The sequence below is a fragment of the Corvus brachyrhynchos genome, unplaced genomic scaffold, assembly GCF_000691975.1.
Source record: "Corvus brachyrhynchos isolate BGI_N302 unplaced genomic scaffold, ASM69197v1 scaffold97, whole genome shotgun sequence".
Taxonomy (NCBI): domain Eukaryota; kingdom Metazoa; phylum Chordata; class Aves; order Passeriformes; family Corvidae; genus Corvus; species Corvus brachyrhynchos.
In genome coordinates this window covers 6,580,929-6,597,659 of record NW_008239758.1, presented here as the reverse complement: position 1 = coordinate 6,597,659, position 16,731 = coordinate 6,580,929, and the positions used below count along the sequence as shown (strand labels likewise).

Sequence of the window (16,731 nt, the reverse complement as noted above, 5' to 3'; positions counted from 1 at the left end):
TTGAACTAATGGAGATTTTGATTTCCTTCTGTGGTGATGGAGTTCAATTACCTTATTTAGCTCAATTTTAGATATGGGAACTGAGAAACAGGCCACATTGACTGGGACAGTTTTGAACAATGGAAGCATGTGGATTGTTTCATAACCTTGATGTCATGGCCTTGCTTTGAGCAGGGTGATAGACTAGACGACCCTTCAAAGTACCTGAATTTTTCACGTGAATCTTGTTTCAAATCACTCTGCCTTCTCTCAGGGTCCATATACTGTTCTTGGGGCGACATGTCACCTCCCCAGGAAATGTCTAGCATGTCCTGTCACAACCTGTACCCAGTATTTCTAAGAAAATAGGCCCGTTCTGTTAAGTGGGAAACTGTGGCTAAGTGGCATTTTCCTGTGCCTTTGAGGCATTGTGTTGGTAGCTCTTGATGATGGCCCTGCTGAAGTAGTCCTTCACTGTGCTTCCTCTGTTTCCTGGTCTTCTGGAGGGGTTTTTTTTGAGCTTTGCTCCATTCTAGCAAAAAGGCACAACTCACTGAGACTGTCACCTGAATGTCATGGTAGAGGAGAAGCGAAGGAGAAGAACCTGTTGCAGAATTAAAAGAGTTTTTTAAAGAAGAGTGTTTTAGAAGTGTCTGAGGACTTCAGATGTTACTGCAGCTTGCTGCTGTTTGCTTTGTTTTTTAGCTAATCACTCTGATACAGGTTCCCAGTAAGAAGGAGAGTGGTGGTCTTGCCATGGTGGTTTGGTGAAGTGCTAATCCCTTGCACAGATTTTTAAACTGTCCACAAGTTAAGTTTTAATATCTCTCACAGACAGTCGGCTGTGATGGTCTTGTGGAAACAGTTTGAAGTCCTTATCTCAATCCTGATGTGGTTTAACAAGGCTGTCTGAAAAGAAGCAGTTTCTGTTTAGGATGAACGTGGTGACAGGCTGCAGTTTAAAGAAGATCAAATTTCTGGACCAAGTCCTGCTTTTATTAGTAAAAACTAATGGGTAACAAAAATATTATTATTCTTTCCAGTTTTTCTTTTCTTCAGTTTTGAAGGCTGAGACCTTGTATACCTTTGAAGAGCACTTGTGCAGGACCATGCTCTCAGAGGTGAGGGCTTTTTCACTGCTTGCGGAGTCCCCATGGCACCTCCTGGAGAAACAGGTTGCTGTGTGTTATTGCCCAAGAGGTGTTTATGACCCCAGGTTGCTGTCAAAAGGCAAGGGAGAGAACCATAAAGCATCACTGGTCTCTCTGTTCTGCTGCTTTGTTGTGATTGCTGGTAGAATTAAAAAACTCCAAACTTCTTTCAGTTCTGTGCAGATCTCCAAGTTCTAGAGAGAAAAATTGTGTCTGTCCAGGGCTAGAGTGAGCAGGGAAGTGCTCTTGGTTTGTTGCTGCCTTGCTTCCCTTTTACTCCAACATGGTACTATTTCTGTTTACAAGTTCAAGGCGACGCTGTCAAAAGAGTTTGGGTTTCAAAAGTTAACTTTGTGTATATGAAAGAATTTTTGTCTCCCACCTCTTAGTAATCAGGATTGATGGGACTGCAGTTAACATCTTAATATTATTGCTTGCTCTGCAGTGTGTACAGACATGTGAAATATGGATATGTTTTACTTTCTATTGTTTTAAAATTCTTGGCTTTTCTTCATCCAGTATGCCAAGTCAGATGCTGCTTTCTAAACAAAACCCATCATTTACTTTCAGTGGAATGTTGTGTGTGTGTCAAAATGTGATGAGCTGCAATCTACCCTCCACTCTTTATAGTACAAATGTAGCTTGATGCAATGGCTAGAGGATCATGCTGCACTTACACTTGTCCAAAGCAATGCAGATTTCAGGCAAATAATATTTTAATCTTCCATGTATATAGGATCATAGAATTGTATAGCTTGGAAAAGACCTTTAAGGTCATCAAGTCCCACCATTAGCCAGCTCTGCCAAGACCACCACTGAACCATGTCCCTAAGTGCCACTTCTACACATCTTTTAAATGTCTCCAGGAATGGTGACTCCACCAATTCCTTGGGCAGATGTTCCAGTGCTTGACCACCCTTCGGTGAAGACATTTTTCCTCACATGCAGTCTAAGCCTCCCCTGGCACAACTTGAAGCAGTTTCCTCTTGTCCTGTCAGCTGTTACATTGGAGAAGAGGCTGATCCCCACCTGGCCCATCGATCCAGCCTTTCCTGATCCCTCTGCTGAGCCTTCCTCCAGCAGATCAGTACTTGGTGTCATTTGCAAACTGACTGAGAGTGCCCTTGATCCCCTCGTCCAGTTAAAGGTGTTAAACAGGACTGGCCCCAGTACTGAGCCCTGGGCAACACCAGGTGGGACTGGCTGCCGACTGGATTTCTCCATTCACCGCCACGCTCTGAACCCAGCAATCCAGACAGTTTTTAACCCAGTGAGCAGCAGAATCATACACCCATCCAAGCCATGAGCAGCCAGTTTCCCCAGGAGAATGCTGTGAAACAAGGTGTCAAAGGCTTTCCTAAAGTCTCGGCAGACAACATCTGTGCCCTTTCCTTCATCTGCTAAACGGGTCACCTTGTCATAGAAGGAGATCAGGTTAGTCAAGCAGGACCTGCCTTTCCTAAGCCCAGGCTGGCTGGGTGTGATCCTCTGGTTGTCCAAGGAGTGTGTCCAGATTCCCTTCTCTAAGGAATTAGGAAACAGTTCTGACCATGGGCCAAACTTCTGGAAAGGTCTTGTGAGCCAGTCTCTCCTGGGAGATGCGATGGAAGCAGGAAAAGGATGTCCTGTAACGAGAGTATCATGGTATATGAGTATAGGCTGTGTATTCAGAGCAAAAGATGACAGCAGCATGCAGTTGTACACCCAGCAATTTGGGAGATGAGGAGGAGAAGCAAGGTTTCCCTTGACAGCATTTGATATGAAATTGTGAGGAGGTTTTATAGCAGGCAACAGATAAAGCTCAGAAAAAACCCAGAGATTTGTTTGGGTGCTGGAGACTGGCTGTACTTGGGTGTCTTGTCTATGAAAAGGTTCCAGCTGTATCAAATAATCCCAAATAATTAGCCATCCATCTCCCAGACCATTAGTGCCCTCATCTTGATGCTGCTTTTTGAATTTGTTGAAAGCTTTGAGATGGCAATTACAACCAGATGGTGAGAGAACTTGTTGGACGTGTCAAAGCGCTCAGATGGCAGAGCAACAAAACATGAAATGCTTCTCAGAAAAATAAAATAGGTTTGGGTTCAGGGAAAAAAGGAAAAATTTGAGGAGTGGTTTCCTCTGTGCCGGGCACTGGGGAGTGTTTGGGAAGGGTGGGAGTTTGCTGGGGAGGAATCAGCAAGATAACTGGAAACTCTGAGGTCCACATGTTGGGGCTCTACCAAGCACGTTTAAGAGTCCCAACTGATTCATCCCAAATAGATTTTCAACACAGAATAATTTCATTTTTGCCTGTGTTATTCACTGCCATTCATTTAATTTAGAAATGTAACGAGAGTACCTTTTGATGTTTTACTCCTCTGCCTCTAGAGGATGTATCAGATGCAGATCACCTCTAAGCCATTGGGCTTTTTTGGAAAAAGGACTCATCTTTTACAGCAATTGCTTATATAATCCACAGGGCCAGTTAGGTTGTCTTCTTAAAATTGTAAATAGCTGTAACACTGTCCTTAATTTTTGTTTTCCTCTCTCTTCATTAAGAGTGTTTCAGTAATTCTTCAGTGGCCTGGGTAATTTCTGCTTTAGCTCTCTCAGTGTGGAGATAGCAAGACCATGAACAGTCTGCTATAAAACAATCCCATCCTAGCAAAAGAGATGGGGTTTCCCCCCTGTTTTTATTAAACCCAAGCAAGACAGGCTGTGTAAAGGCAAGTGTCAAAAGGACTCTTCTTTACATTCTAATGTGATATCATGACTATGGGCCCTTTTAGGAAGAAATTATCCAGAGGTTGTTTGAAATATTGGCAGAGCAGTGTAGAAACCAAGTTGCTTTTTATAAAGCTGTTGTATGTTATTATCTTCTTGTGATAATACTGGCTAGTTTTTTATTTGTAAAGCAGTGTGAGCTCACCCATGAAACATGATTTTTAAACCCATCTTTCTAAGAGTCAGAAAACAGGAGCTATGTCAGTGTTCATCTACACTTGGGAATGATTTCTCAGTAAAGGAGGAGGAGGAGAAATCCCCATGGGGAAATCCTTCTGAAATGGGTGTGCTTAGGCATGCGGGAGTTGTCCTGTAACAGTTTCATGGCAAGCAGGAATCAGGTCTTTGGGGTATTAGTACTTCAATGTGGACGACCTTACTCATTGTGCAGGCTCCTTACATACAGAATTAAAGCATATCTCCAGGACTTTTTAATGTTACTTGCCTCTTCGTCTAGCAATCTAAAAATTCCCACAGAATAAAACCAGACAAAAAACTGTGAGGAAGAATTTTATGATCCATGTTAGTTTTTCATTGCTAGGCCAGTTTATTTTCTCCAGTTGCTAATACTTTCCAGGTCCTGAGCATCCAAGTGAGCTTTCCATACACACACCCTCATTCCTTAGTGGATATGAGGAAAAACCTGCAGTGATTCACAGCATACTCTCTATCTACCCTAGCAGTGTTAGCCATACCTACAGTCCTTGTTGGTTCAAAGGGATAGCAGCAAACCCTGCTTTCTCTGCCAAAATATACAAATAAGGTATTAAAAGCCAAGTTACCAGTGTCTCATAAATGAATGAAACTGTATTGTTGTTGTATGTGCCTTGGAAAGAGCTGTTCCTTGGAGATCAACACAGGATGGCAAATAGCTAATCATTGCTTTATCAAACAGTAACCATCTTGTAAATTGAGGTCCTGAAAGTAATGCTACAAAAATGCCAGAGGAAAGTTCCAGTCTGCTTGTTTGTGACTGCGAGGGTGGTTTTTACTGGTTAATGAATCCAGAGAGTGTTTGTGTGCTCTTAACTGGGGTTTAAGACTTCAGGTAATTCCGCTTTCAGCTCCAGCAGTTTGGCATAAGAGTGTAATTCAGAAATGTGTGACATGGCAATGAAGGAATTCATACACAATCCTGATACTTTAAGAGGAATAAGAGGATGAAATTTTTTCTGTTTTTCCAGTTTGGTCTAAGTATATATATTTGTAGTAAAACACAGTACCTTGTAGTACCATGCAAATACTCTGCCCATTTCTCATCAGAATGGATAAAAGAGACTTTTAGCTGTTAATCTTAAGAAAAAACATTGTGTAAAATTGACATTGAGATGTTCAGGTGATGCTGTTCTTGTGTAGATGGAGTGAGATTTGTTGTGCAGTGCCTCACCTTCCAGTGCAGTACGTTCTCCAGCTAATTCACACAGTACAATTGTTTTCCCAGCTGGTAACTCGTTTTGCCATTGTTACTTCTGTGCTTGTAATTGCACTTTGAGGTCTGCAGGTTGGCTTAGGCTATGAGATTCCCAGATTATGGATGTTTTCCCAACAGGGAGAGTGCAGGGGCAGAGTCTCTCTCTGGTAGAACAAGAGGAGGCAGTTGGTTGTCGCACTTGTGTTTGGTGGTGTGTGTGTGTAGCCACAACCTTTCCTGGTGTGGTAACCAAATGATGGCCTGAGATACCTTGATAACTTTGATTTAGCTAATAAAATCTCCCACACAGCATTTAATAAACTATAGCCCAACCTTGGCTTTTTCACCTTTCAACATTTGATTCACTTTAGCTCCTCTTTCCAGGTGTGCTTTGGAGACTATCCCTATAGATGAATCTGCTGAGCAGATTTTGCCCCAGAGCAGGAAGTCAGCCTGTGGAAAAGTGCAGGCAATGCAGAAGGGTTTGGCAGAGACATCTTGGTAGATAGATTTGGGCTTCGTCTGCTGGTCACCATCTGCCATCATCTACCTTTGTTCCTGTTAAAACACCTTGGTGGGAGGGAGTCCACAAAGAGTTCAATGAAGTCTCTCTGAGAGGGGCTGTGTTGATGGATGCAAAGGACTTAAGGCCAGCTTAGTTGTTTGGAATATGGTGCTGGACAGCAGATCAGCTTTGGGGATAAACCAAATAGCAGGACAGCAGTAAATACAACTCAGCAGCGCAGTTATTCTTAGGTGGTGCCAGATGCCCCTGTGTGTCTATAAATAGCCCTGTCCATAATGTGGCCATCGTCCTGTGTGTGCTCCTGGAACCACATGGGACTGCTGCGGGAAGCAAGGGAGAGGATGGTTTCCATCCCCCTTGGTGAAGGTGTAGCAGTGCCAGTTTGGGTGTTAGGACTGCTCTCAGCCATGCTGACCCTTGCACCTGGTGACTCCTTCTTCTTCTTCCTTCTTCCAGGAGCTGAGTGTCGTGACCTGCCCTACTACTCCCTGCTTGGTGTGGGAACGACCTGAAGAACATCTTGGAGCCACCTCTACTGCTTCATGCAGTTAAAGTAAGGTTAAATGTTTTGGTAGCTCTTTCAGGTATACATGAAGGTTGAGGTGAGGGGTTTTGGAGAACGGGTTTGCCCATTGTCATGCTGATTGTCAGCCTTAGCCTTGACAGGAGGAGGGGATGCTGATAGCAAAGCAAATACAGTGATATAAACAAATTCAACAAGTTATTTTGCCATAAAATACAGTCTCTTTGTGGTGGAAGTAGAAAAGGGGTATGTGGTGTTGCCTCCTGTATCAACCACATGCCATGGTATAAAATAGCACTTAACACTTAAAACATCAGCTGTTTTCCCCTAATATTTTAAGATACAGCTTTCATGTCCCTGGGGCAGGCATATGGTTACAGCCCCAGGATTTCCACAGGAGCTGGCTGGGATCAGAGCTGAGGTGCCTCCCGGTCACCACAACGGCTGTCGGTCTGTCTGCCCCGGAGCAGTCATGTTGCTGAGGCTTCTGGGTTTGTTTTTCAGCTAACACCAGTTTCTTGGTGTGGTGAACCAGATCACAGGATGGATCTGACCTAAAAGCGAGTACATGGTTATTGCAATACTGACAGGAGCTGTTTTGACTCACGGAGTTACACCCTTTCTCTCCAAAAAGGCTCGAGTGTGTAAAAACTGTTAGCCTGAAGCAAAGAAACTGCCAGAGTCTTGCCTGGAAATGGGTGCTTGCCATGTGTGAGCTCTGTCAAGGGAGGGAGGGAGGGAGGGAAACCACGGCAAGCTGCCTCTTTTCTCTTCCCACTGTCCCTAACCTGTTTACCTTCTGCAGTGCCTCATATTTTCCATGGTTTTGCCTACAAGACCAGGACTTTAACAAGACTGAGTCCAAATCATTTGGTGTTACTGAGCTGTGGCAACAGCTGGGTGGATTAATCATAAACTGTTGTTACTTGTAGAGAGACAAGTATGTTATTGTAATTTATTTGGGTTTTCCTTTTTTCAGTGTAGTTGAGTAGGGGAATTATACCTATTTTCAGACCTTGAGAAAGAAATGAAGTCCTTGGCAAGATTATGAATGGAACCTGCTTTATCAGGAATGAGTAAGCGGCTTGCTGAGAGCTGGCCTCCAAGTTCATCATATTTAAAGGAGGAATGCACGACACCAGCTGCACAGATGCAGTATGTGGCTTGATTTGTCATAGTGTTTCTTAACTTTCTGCTAATTTTGGGAGCATGGTGAGTTGCAGCAAGCAGTGCTCACTGCTGAGGAACATGCCAGACCCTTTCTGGGGTGACCAAGGGGGATGACTTTTTGCACACAGCCACAGCACCAAAATTTCTGGGGCGGTCTAGCACAGGCAGCAAGAGCTTCTCACCTGAAGACCTGCCTGGGAACCAGCCTCTGCCTCACATCTGATTTCTGGGTGTGCCTCCTCTGAAGGATCTGGAAAAAAAAAAAGGGCTAATTTGGAGTTCAGGAGCAGCATTCTCATACCCTTTCCTTTTTCTGCCTGCTGGTCTAGTATTTCCATAATTGTGCTTATAGTGGCAACCATTTCATTCATAAAGTGGTTACTACTTAATGAACTTCATGTTAATGAGCTCTGTAACATTTAAAATAGCTGCATAACTTGAAAAAAAGAAAAAAGCCATCAGCAATGAAGGGACGGATTTCCACTCCCCGAGCTTAATCCTGTGTTATAACATAATTGTGGAGAGTTGCCTGGCTGGGAACAGCTGCACAGCGTGGGCTCTCGCTTCTGCAGAGCTCCTTGTCCCCGAGCTGGGGTAATAAATGATTTACTGGGGAGGCTGGGACCTGTGAGCACTTAACCCATTCTATTCCTGAGGGACCAGCCTGAAAGGCCACTTTGTAAAGGCAGTGGAAAGAAACAATTTCGGGCGTCTGCAAAATGTGGGGTTTTGCGTATGAGCGAGCTGCAGAAAGGCTCAGGTGCAAAAGGTGCGGTAGTGGAACTGAGCACAAACCGTGCTTACTTGGATTTTCACTATTTGATGCTTTAATTTATTTAAAAATGGGGCTTGAATACATGTTCTCTCTTTTCTGGGCTAGGGATGTAATACTTTCTGTTGCTTGGGGTTTTACTTCCTCTGGGATATTCCCTGGATGCAGTGCAAATACAGTGTCCTGGGAACAGAGCTCTTGTTTTTCTCGCTGGGAATACCATACCAAGTGACTCCATCGTTGCAATTGCTGCGTGAATGATGTACATTTTTTGAGCCTGTTGTGCCTCAGAAAGGATGTTTCAGCAAAATGAGCATGTTCTCTCTCTCACTGCCTAAAGTATATGTTTAGAGAAGAACATTTTTCCCATAATTTTTTGAGTTGAAAGAAGAGGAGCAATTACGAAGAAACAATTTGTAATTTTGCAGTGTGAGATGTGGTCAGGCTGTGCCACAGAGAGTGAGGTGAGCACAGGTACTCGTGTAGGAAACCTAAGTGTACTAGTTTGAAAACAAACCAGTGGGAGATTGCAAGTCAGAGTTATAATTTAATAGGAAAATTAAAATAAGTGTAATAGTGCAAGAACAGTGACAGAGTCAGGATACAACCTGACACCCTGTTAGTCAGGGTGGTGGTAGCAGTCCAGATGAAGCGGTCCTATTGAAGGGTCTGGTCTTCACCTGAAGGTCCAGTGGTAGCTCTTGTCCTCTGGGAATCCAGTAAGGGCTGTTTGTGCTGCTCCAAACCCCAGATTAGATCCAGGTGGGAACACTTGGCTCCTCCCCCTGGGTGGAGCATCTCACAATGAGCTGATGTAATTCTATGAGTCACGTGGTGGATCCTTGATTGCCCACAGAGATAACACCTGGAGGGAGTTATCAAGGATGAGTCATGGGAGGAGATAACGAGCAGTGCCCCACCCACTTTAACAGCTTGTGAAGATGATAAGAGAATGCATACTGTTGGTTGCATCTTGCATTGTAACCTCGGTCAATAAGTTTCTGATGAAATTTTCCTCTTCTGGAGTAAAGTGTGAGTGAGCCTTTTCCTGAGTAAGTCTGTGGTGCCTGGGGCCACAATGGCAGCATTTGCAAAACAGAGCCTAAATGGAAAAGTGATTCTGATGTATTCTTCAGAGAAGAAAAGCACATTAAAATGTTGGGCACTGAAGCTACTTAGACCAAAATGCAAGTGGAAACATATCTTGCATCTTGGTCTTGATGCCATTTTTTTCCAACCTGTGGCTAGAACTCTTTGTTGAATTAAGGTTGGTGCATGCCTTTTTTTAAAATATGCAGTGGGTTTGTAAATGGTAGGAAATATTTAATATTTTAATATCTGTGCATGTTGCTTTGGGTGTCTTGGGTTGTTTTCTACTGCAAGCATGTGTTTTTGGGAATCCAGTACAAGTGCCGTGGTTTGGGAAGCACAGAGAGAAGCAGGGTCTTAACTGCTCAGCTCCAGGGCTTGGGGATGTTGTTTCTTTTACTGAAACCATCATTACTCGGCATTAGTCCGGGTTTTCCTGAGAATCCATTCAGTACTCTGGGAAAATCCGGTCCGGGTTTTGCTTAGAATCCATTCAGTACTCCGGGAAAAATCCAGTCCGGGTTTTCCTTAGAATCCATTCCGTACTCTGGGAAAAATCCAGTCCGGGTTTTTCCTTGGAATCCATTCCGTACTCCGAAAAAAATCCAGTCCGGGTTGTCCCGAGAATCCATTCTGTATTCCGGGGAAATGCCAGTCCGGGTTTTCTCCAGAATCCATTCCGTATTCTGGGGAAAGGCCAGTCTGGGTTTTCCTTAGAATCCATTCAGTACTCCGGGAAAAATCCAGTCCGGGTTTTCCATAGAATCCATTCAGTACTCCGGGAAAAATCCACTCCGGGTTTTCCTTAGAATCCATTCAGTAGTCCGGGAAAAATCCAGTCCGGGTTTTCCATAGACTCCATTCCGTATTCCGGGGAAATGCCAGTCCGGGTTTTCTCCGGAATCCATTCCGTACTCCGGGGAAGGCCAGTGCGGGTTTTGCCCCGTGCCGCATTGTGTGCTGCCACGCGGTTTCCCGTGCCGGGCGGGAGCTGGGCAGGGGAGGGGGATTTGTGTTTACCTGTTCTTGTGCGTTTGGCTTTCTGGGCAGTTCATGCGCAGTCCAGGTCTCACAGGAGGGCCAGTTGTTCTCACTGCCGCCTTCTGTATCTGATACAGCGAGTTCTTCCTGCCCAAAAATGTAGGAATGGCTCTCCAGGGCTCAGAGCAGCCATTGGCTTGGAAACTGTGCTCCTCCAATAATAGCAGAAAACAAAGTTTAGTCTCTTGTTTCTTGTTTTGTTGTTTGTTTTTTTTTTTTTTCCTCCTCATTTTTAAACTTGAAGTAGTCCAACTTACTGACTATATTAGGGTCCCTATGAATCTTGGTTTGGTTATGACCAGTATGATCTGCCTTTTGTTTTTCCTCTTCTTACTGGATTAAAGGTTTTTAAATTTTTTCAGAGGCTGCTCCCTGCCTGGCCATTGGTTGGAGAAATCCACTTGTCTAGAAACCTAAATTAGTCCTTTGCTGATGCAGAGTAGTCGTTCAGGCTTATCTGTCACTCAGATTTTCTCCTATGTTTTTGCCAAAGAACTTCCTAACAAGATGAAATAAAATATCTTCCAAACCTGCCTGGCTCCTTGCAAACTAAGTTTGCATCCTAGAAAAATTGGAATGACATGTGCATTATGAACCAAGGAATCACTTTAAGTGACTGATGTAAGGGCCATCTAGTAAGATAAGAGGAGGGAAAAATCTTCCTGCAGGAAGTAATCCTATGATTTTTTGACAAGACCAAGTGTTCAGCAGTGTCGCCTTATTTCGCTGCTGCTGTGCACTTCTCTTCCCAAAAAAACCCCAACAGAAACTGTCATGGGTTTGAATTCACAGGGAATTGGTCTATTGCAATGAGAAATCCTAAAAATCTGTGTGTGAAGTGAGCTTAAAAGGTTGGGGTTTTTTTCAAGGATGGTTTGATTTCCATAAGATACAATAAGTGCCCTTGTCAGGGTAATGTTTTTGTGCTCCTGTTCAGGACACCCAGGTTTAGAACAGGAGAGAGAGGCTCAGGTAGGTCATGAGGGTGATTGGCAGGGTTTGTGCATTTTTTGGTTTTGCTTCTATTTTCTCTTTTCTTTTTGAACTCTCAGTAGGACTGGCATTGCCAGGAGCATGTTGTGTAGGGCACAAGTGAGGATTATTTGTAGAGCTGTTCTTGGAGCTCACCTGGCCAAATGGCAGCTAGTGCTACTAATCCTCTCTTTTTTTGAGTAAATCGGGCTTTGTAAAAGCTGAAAATACAGTGAAAACTATCAGGCATAACCATTTTGAGGTGTTCTTTTACAAAGGGGAATCTCAAGGCTGAAAATAGGTATGAATTGGATTAGATTTAAAACGCTTGAAAAATACTTGTCAGTCCACTGGCTGCCTCAGAGGACCTTTTGCAGAGGGGCTGTTTTGATGCACAAGCTTGGCAGGTCGCTCTGGTATTTTAAAGCAACTGGCACAAAAACGTTTTGTAAAATAAGGAGAGCATGTGAGGGAGCAAGGATATCTGGAATCAGCTAAGAGAACTTAGGCTGTGGTTTAATTTCTGTCTCACTCAAGGCAAACTGTGGGATTTGGAAAGGAAAAAAGTATGAACAGGATCCTGCGTTTTTTGTGTGAAAAGCAGAGTGGTATTTCATCTATTTTAAAAAGGGCTTGAAGTATTTGCAGAGCATTACCAGTTCTGCAGACATGAGTAACAGCAGAAATTCCATTTTTAATTGTTTTGCATTCCTTCATCTTAGGATCCTGGATCTCTTAATACACACATTAAATGAAAACTTAGAGCTTTTGTTTAGAGTGAATATTTTCTGCTGGAATGGAGGATCTAATGCGAGAGAAATTCTGGTTCAACTGATTCAAAGCTCAGTATAAGAAACTTTCACCAGGTTATAGAGAAATTCCAGGGACAGACCTGAAAGAGGAAAGATTCTTGACTAAAACGGCTTTTGCAGAATGACTAATGGTAGATTTTGATTATGAAAAATGCTAGTGCAGAACCATGAGCATCATATATTCTGGCAGTTTTTCCTTCAGAGCCATTTTGATTGTTTTCTATGTAGTTTTGAAATGTTTTCTTTAACAAATAACCCAGCAAAAGGGGTAAAAAATGACACCAAATTACCTTGGACAAGGTAGTAGTTGGATTTCTTGAGCAGCAGAGAGAAGTACAAATGTTTGTAAATGATTTTTCATGGGGGGAGTGGGGAATTGGTGGAAGGATTTCAATTAAGGATTGATAATTGTTATAAAAAGCAGATATGAAGTGAGGATTGCTAGGAGGAAAGATGAACTGAGATGGACACAAAGGGGAAGAGAAAAAGTGATTATTGAAAAAAGGAATGTGTGGGTGCTAAAGCAACTTAAAAAGAAGTACCTAAAATTTTATGAAAAATAACTTAAACTTGCTTTTTCTTTTTTTTTTTTTTTTCAGTGTTCTGAGGTCATGAAACTTAATCCACAGCAAGCTCCGTTGTATGTGAGTACAAATTGAAACACTTTTTTGCCTCTCCTACTATTCACACAAAACACTTCCCATCAGCTTTTTGGAGATGCTGCTGCTTTTCTCCTTGCTCCCTAAGGAGTTTATTTGTATTAATTCAATTGCAAATGCTCAGTGGTAGTGCTCTCAGGTAAGTCACAGAGCTCCTCTGGCTTTCCAGCAGACTGTTTTAAGTGAGTTTTGAGGCACATAAAGCTGTCTCTGTGCAGGTATCCCTCACTTTTATTTTTCCTCCCCAAAGCGTGCTGGAGTGCGTGGCTGCGCTTGTGTGACTTGATGTGTTGAGAGGTGGTGAGAAGAAATAGCTTGTGTGGAAAACAGGGCATTCCAGTGTGCAGGGCTTGCCCACTGCGATAATATTTTTGTGTTTGGAGTTTTAAACGTGGCAGGGAGGACCTGGAGGCAGCGAAGGGCTCGGCTGCAGCGGGAGATGGTTTACGTCAGCCTCTCAAAGCTCGTAACCTCCACGGCTCCATTAATAAGGAACAAGCTTCCCCTGGCTCTTGAATAGCAGCTTTGTTGCAGAACATGGGGACTGTCAAATTAGACCTGGATGTGTGGGGGTGTGTGAGCGTGTGTTAAATCTGTGCCAAAGCTGCCAGCCAGGTTTGTAACTGTTTGCTTTCCACATTGCCTTGCCATGCTCCGAGCAGGCTGAGCTCACGGTCCTGCCCACAGACCTCGCCAACGAGGGCAGAGCTGGATGGGAGGATGGAAAACTGGAAGGGAAAATTGCTTGCAAATGTGGCTTTTAAGGGGAAGGAAGGAGAAACATTCAGGACTGGTGATAGACCTGTATCTTGGAGAGTGTTGCATGTTGTAAATAATGGATCATATTGACCTTTAATGCCATGGAGGCTTTAAATTTTGCCTACCTTTAATTACCAACTAGAAGTTTGCATTGGAATTTATTCTGTACTCACTGTCCTAAGTCTGTGCTTGAAGCAAGATTAAAACACTACATAGTGTGACCTGATTTTGTGAGAGTAGCTTTCTAGGAGTACAGCCTATCCTGAATTTTGAAACGAATTGATGCCTGAATTTTGTTAAATTTCAAGCCTACTGAATGTACACTGACTTTGAAGAAACTTAATTTAAACTTAGGACACATTAAGAGAGAATGGAACTTCTGTGCAAATACATGATGGAATTGCTACAGTAGAAACACATGAATGATGGAATGCAGAATAAAATTATCCTTATGTCATTTGAACAGTGTGTGACTTAGCTAATCTGGAGTCTTTGTTTTCTCAGTCTTATCTACTGAATTAGTTTATTTTCCCACTGTTTTGTGTGGGGTTTTATTGAATATGTCATACTGAAGTGGCACACTTAGAAGTCCTCATCCCCACGTGATAGAGAACTGGACTGAGGTCAAATGTAGCCTGGTGTAAAATAATGATTATATGGCACTCAGTATAGTGTTTCTTTGCAATGCAAATGAGTTACATTATTAATACATCACTGACTCCCTTTTCTCTCCCTCTCCCCTGGCCAGGTCTACACAAATCAGCTCCCTTTCAAAACAAACAAATTGTGGTAGCTTAAGGAAATTTGAAAGGTCAAGATTTAGTCTTTCTGTTTGCTCTCAGTCTAAATGCTTTGTACATTTTCAGATCAGTTTTGTTTTCCATGTGTTGCTAATTGACAGCTCATCTGAGGGTGGTTAGGTGCCAGCAGAACACAAAGAAAAGGGTATCTTCCTGATGTTTTTATTTTTCTGAAGGCAGACACAGCAGTCTTGTGGCCTGGCCGTTGGGAGGCAAATAACAAACCTCACCACATTCCTCCTGCAAAGGGATGGCAACTCCATTTTTCACATACAGGCTCCTAGATCTCGTTTTCAGGTAACTAAGAACAGTATCCTGTGAATTACTCCATAAGGAATTTCATTTCTCTAAATGACTGGAAACAACAGGCAATACTGACATGTCAGAGGATTCTCCTGTCTTTGTCTACTCTCAGGAAAATACGCTTCTCCCACACTTGACCCTTTTGTTTTTGACACCTCTGCATCCTTGACACTCTTCCTCTTTTAAGCTAATATCTTAGAGTAAGGATTATGCAATTTTGTTTGTTATTTTACTAAATCTGCCATGAGTTTCATCCTGAGAGATCCATTAGATAGTTGTTTTCATCAGCAGCATTACTGAACTCCTTTTAGGAGGAGAAAGGATAAAATACGCTCCAGGTCTCTAACTGGCTTCCAGGAACTGAACTGGAGACATCATTTTTTACTGTCTGATAATTACCAGGTTGCCCAGATTAGCACTTCATAATTAAGAAGAGGGGTTTGGGAACCTGAGATGTCCAGTGTACTTGGGGCCAAAGTTTTTTTGGGTGATGGGAGAGATGGTACTTCCACGTACCAATAGAGGGATGAAGATTCTTGTATTACTCAAATCAGTGTGCATAAAAGGAAGGAAGACCACATGCTGTATCCTTCTTGGTACTTTCTTTTGGCTGCTTGGAGTTCTATTTACCTCTTCTGTAAAAATCATATGTCCCACTTCTGCAGAGCTTGTGACCACTGAGAGGTCCCGGAGACTAATGGCCCTTGTAAGTGTGAAGATTAAGAAATAAGCTGGAAAACACATCCTGTAATAATGAGTATTGTGTTTTCGTGATTCAGTGTCTAATTTAAGCCTTGCCTGATTGTTCTCTTGTTGATGAGGTTGCCAGGAACTGGAGCTCAGCATTGCTGCAGGTTTGGGCTGGGACAGCTGCTCAGCCTTTGCTCTGCAAACAGCTGGCTCCTGTCCCCCAGGAGCCAGGTCCCCCATCACATGTGTCACCCAGAGCTGTTGTTACCTCCGCTAACGAGCTGTTTAAGGAGCTCTCCTGGCCCCAGAGCTGGGAGCTGCTCACAGCAGCGCAGTCATGGGGCAGAGGAGCTGGTGCCAGGAGAGATAGGGCAGGGAAGTGTTCCCCAGTTTAGCTCGGGTGCGATAGCGCGATGCTGGTGCTCACATGGGCTGGAGGGCAAGCAGCTCCCCCACCCCTACCACTGTCAGCATGGAATTGCATTTAGAAAGGGTGGTGGGACTTAGCAGAGCCTGTGGCTGAATGTTGTGGGGTGAATTTGAAATAAAAATGTTCAAACCCGCTTCCTTAAGATGTATTCATTTCTTCAGCTGCAAAAAAAAGTCCATGTGGCTTAGCAGTCCTGTGGTTATCTGCCTCAGACTGCAGTTGGGAACATCTTTATTGATGTACAGACACTGGATTAAATCCAAGACTAACTTTACTCACATCCCTCTTGTATTTCAGTGCTGTCCTGTTGATAAGAGAATTCTTATCAGGCACAGTGTAGTGGATGAAGGACAGTATTTCAAACCTTATTTGTGGTCTGCCTGGGACTTGTGCTCTGCAAGCCCAGGGTCTCAAAGCTGAAGGACCAAGCTGTTCTGTTTGCTGGCAGGGCTGGGGTGGAACAGGAGGATGGGAGGTGGGAAGTAATGAACTTCAGTTTTGTTTGTTTTTCTTAAGTGCTTGCAATGACCTCACTGGTCATCATCTTTTTATAGAAGTTGTAGTTCCCTATCACCAAAAGTCAAAATTTTTTTTGTAAGGTACTTCCTAGCTCTTGTCACTGATGTATTGGGCTATCCAGATCACCTAGGAGCAGGGAAAAAAAAGGATTAACAATGCTTTAAACAATGGAGGTTTATTATTAGGTGACCTTTTTATTGTGATTCATTAACTTTCTGTTTATAGATGAAATTGTTTACGTTAGTCAGATTCAGCTCCACTGTTTGCAGCATCCATGGGAGAGCGCTTTGCAAATTTGAAGTGTTGATTTTTTTAGAAACATTATCATTAATTGAAAGTTCAGCAGATTATTCAGCAGG

At 43.2% G+C, this 16,731-nt stretch overlaps 1 protein-coding gene across 5 annotated transcripts in view; it reads left to right on the top strand.

The window, feature by feature from the left end:
* AKAP13 (A-kinase anchoring protein 13) overlaps window positions 1-16,731 on the top strand; it is a 184,149-nt gene that overhangs the window by 21,822 nt on the left and 145,596 nt on the right. For all 5 annotated transcript variants that reach the window (XM_017742616.1, XM_017742619.1, XM_017742618.1 and 2 more), the window contains exons 2-3: window positions 6,290-6,386; window positions 12,812-12,856. In XM_017742616.1, coding sequence (XP_017598105.1) covers window positions 12,824-12,856 — 33 coding nt within the window. In that variant the 5' untranslated portion in view covers window positions 6,290-6,386; window positions 12,812-12,823. The remainder of the gene's footprint in view (window positions 1-6,289; window positions 6,387-12,811; window positions 12,857-16,731) is intronic.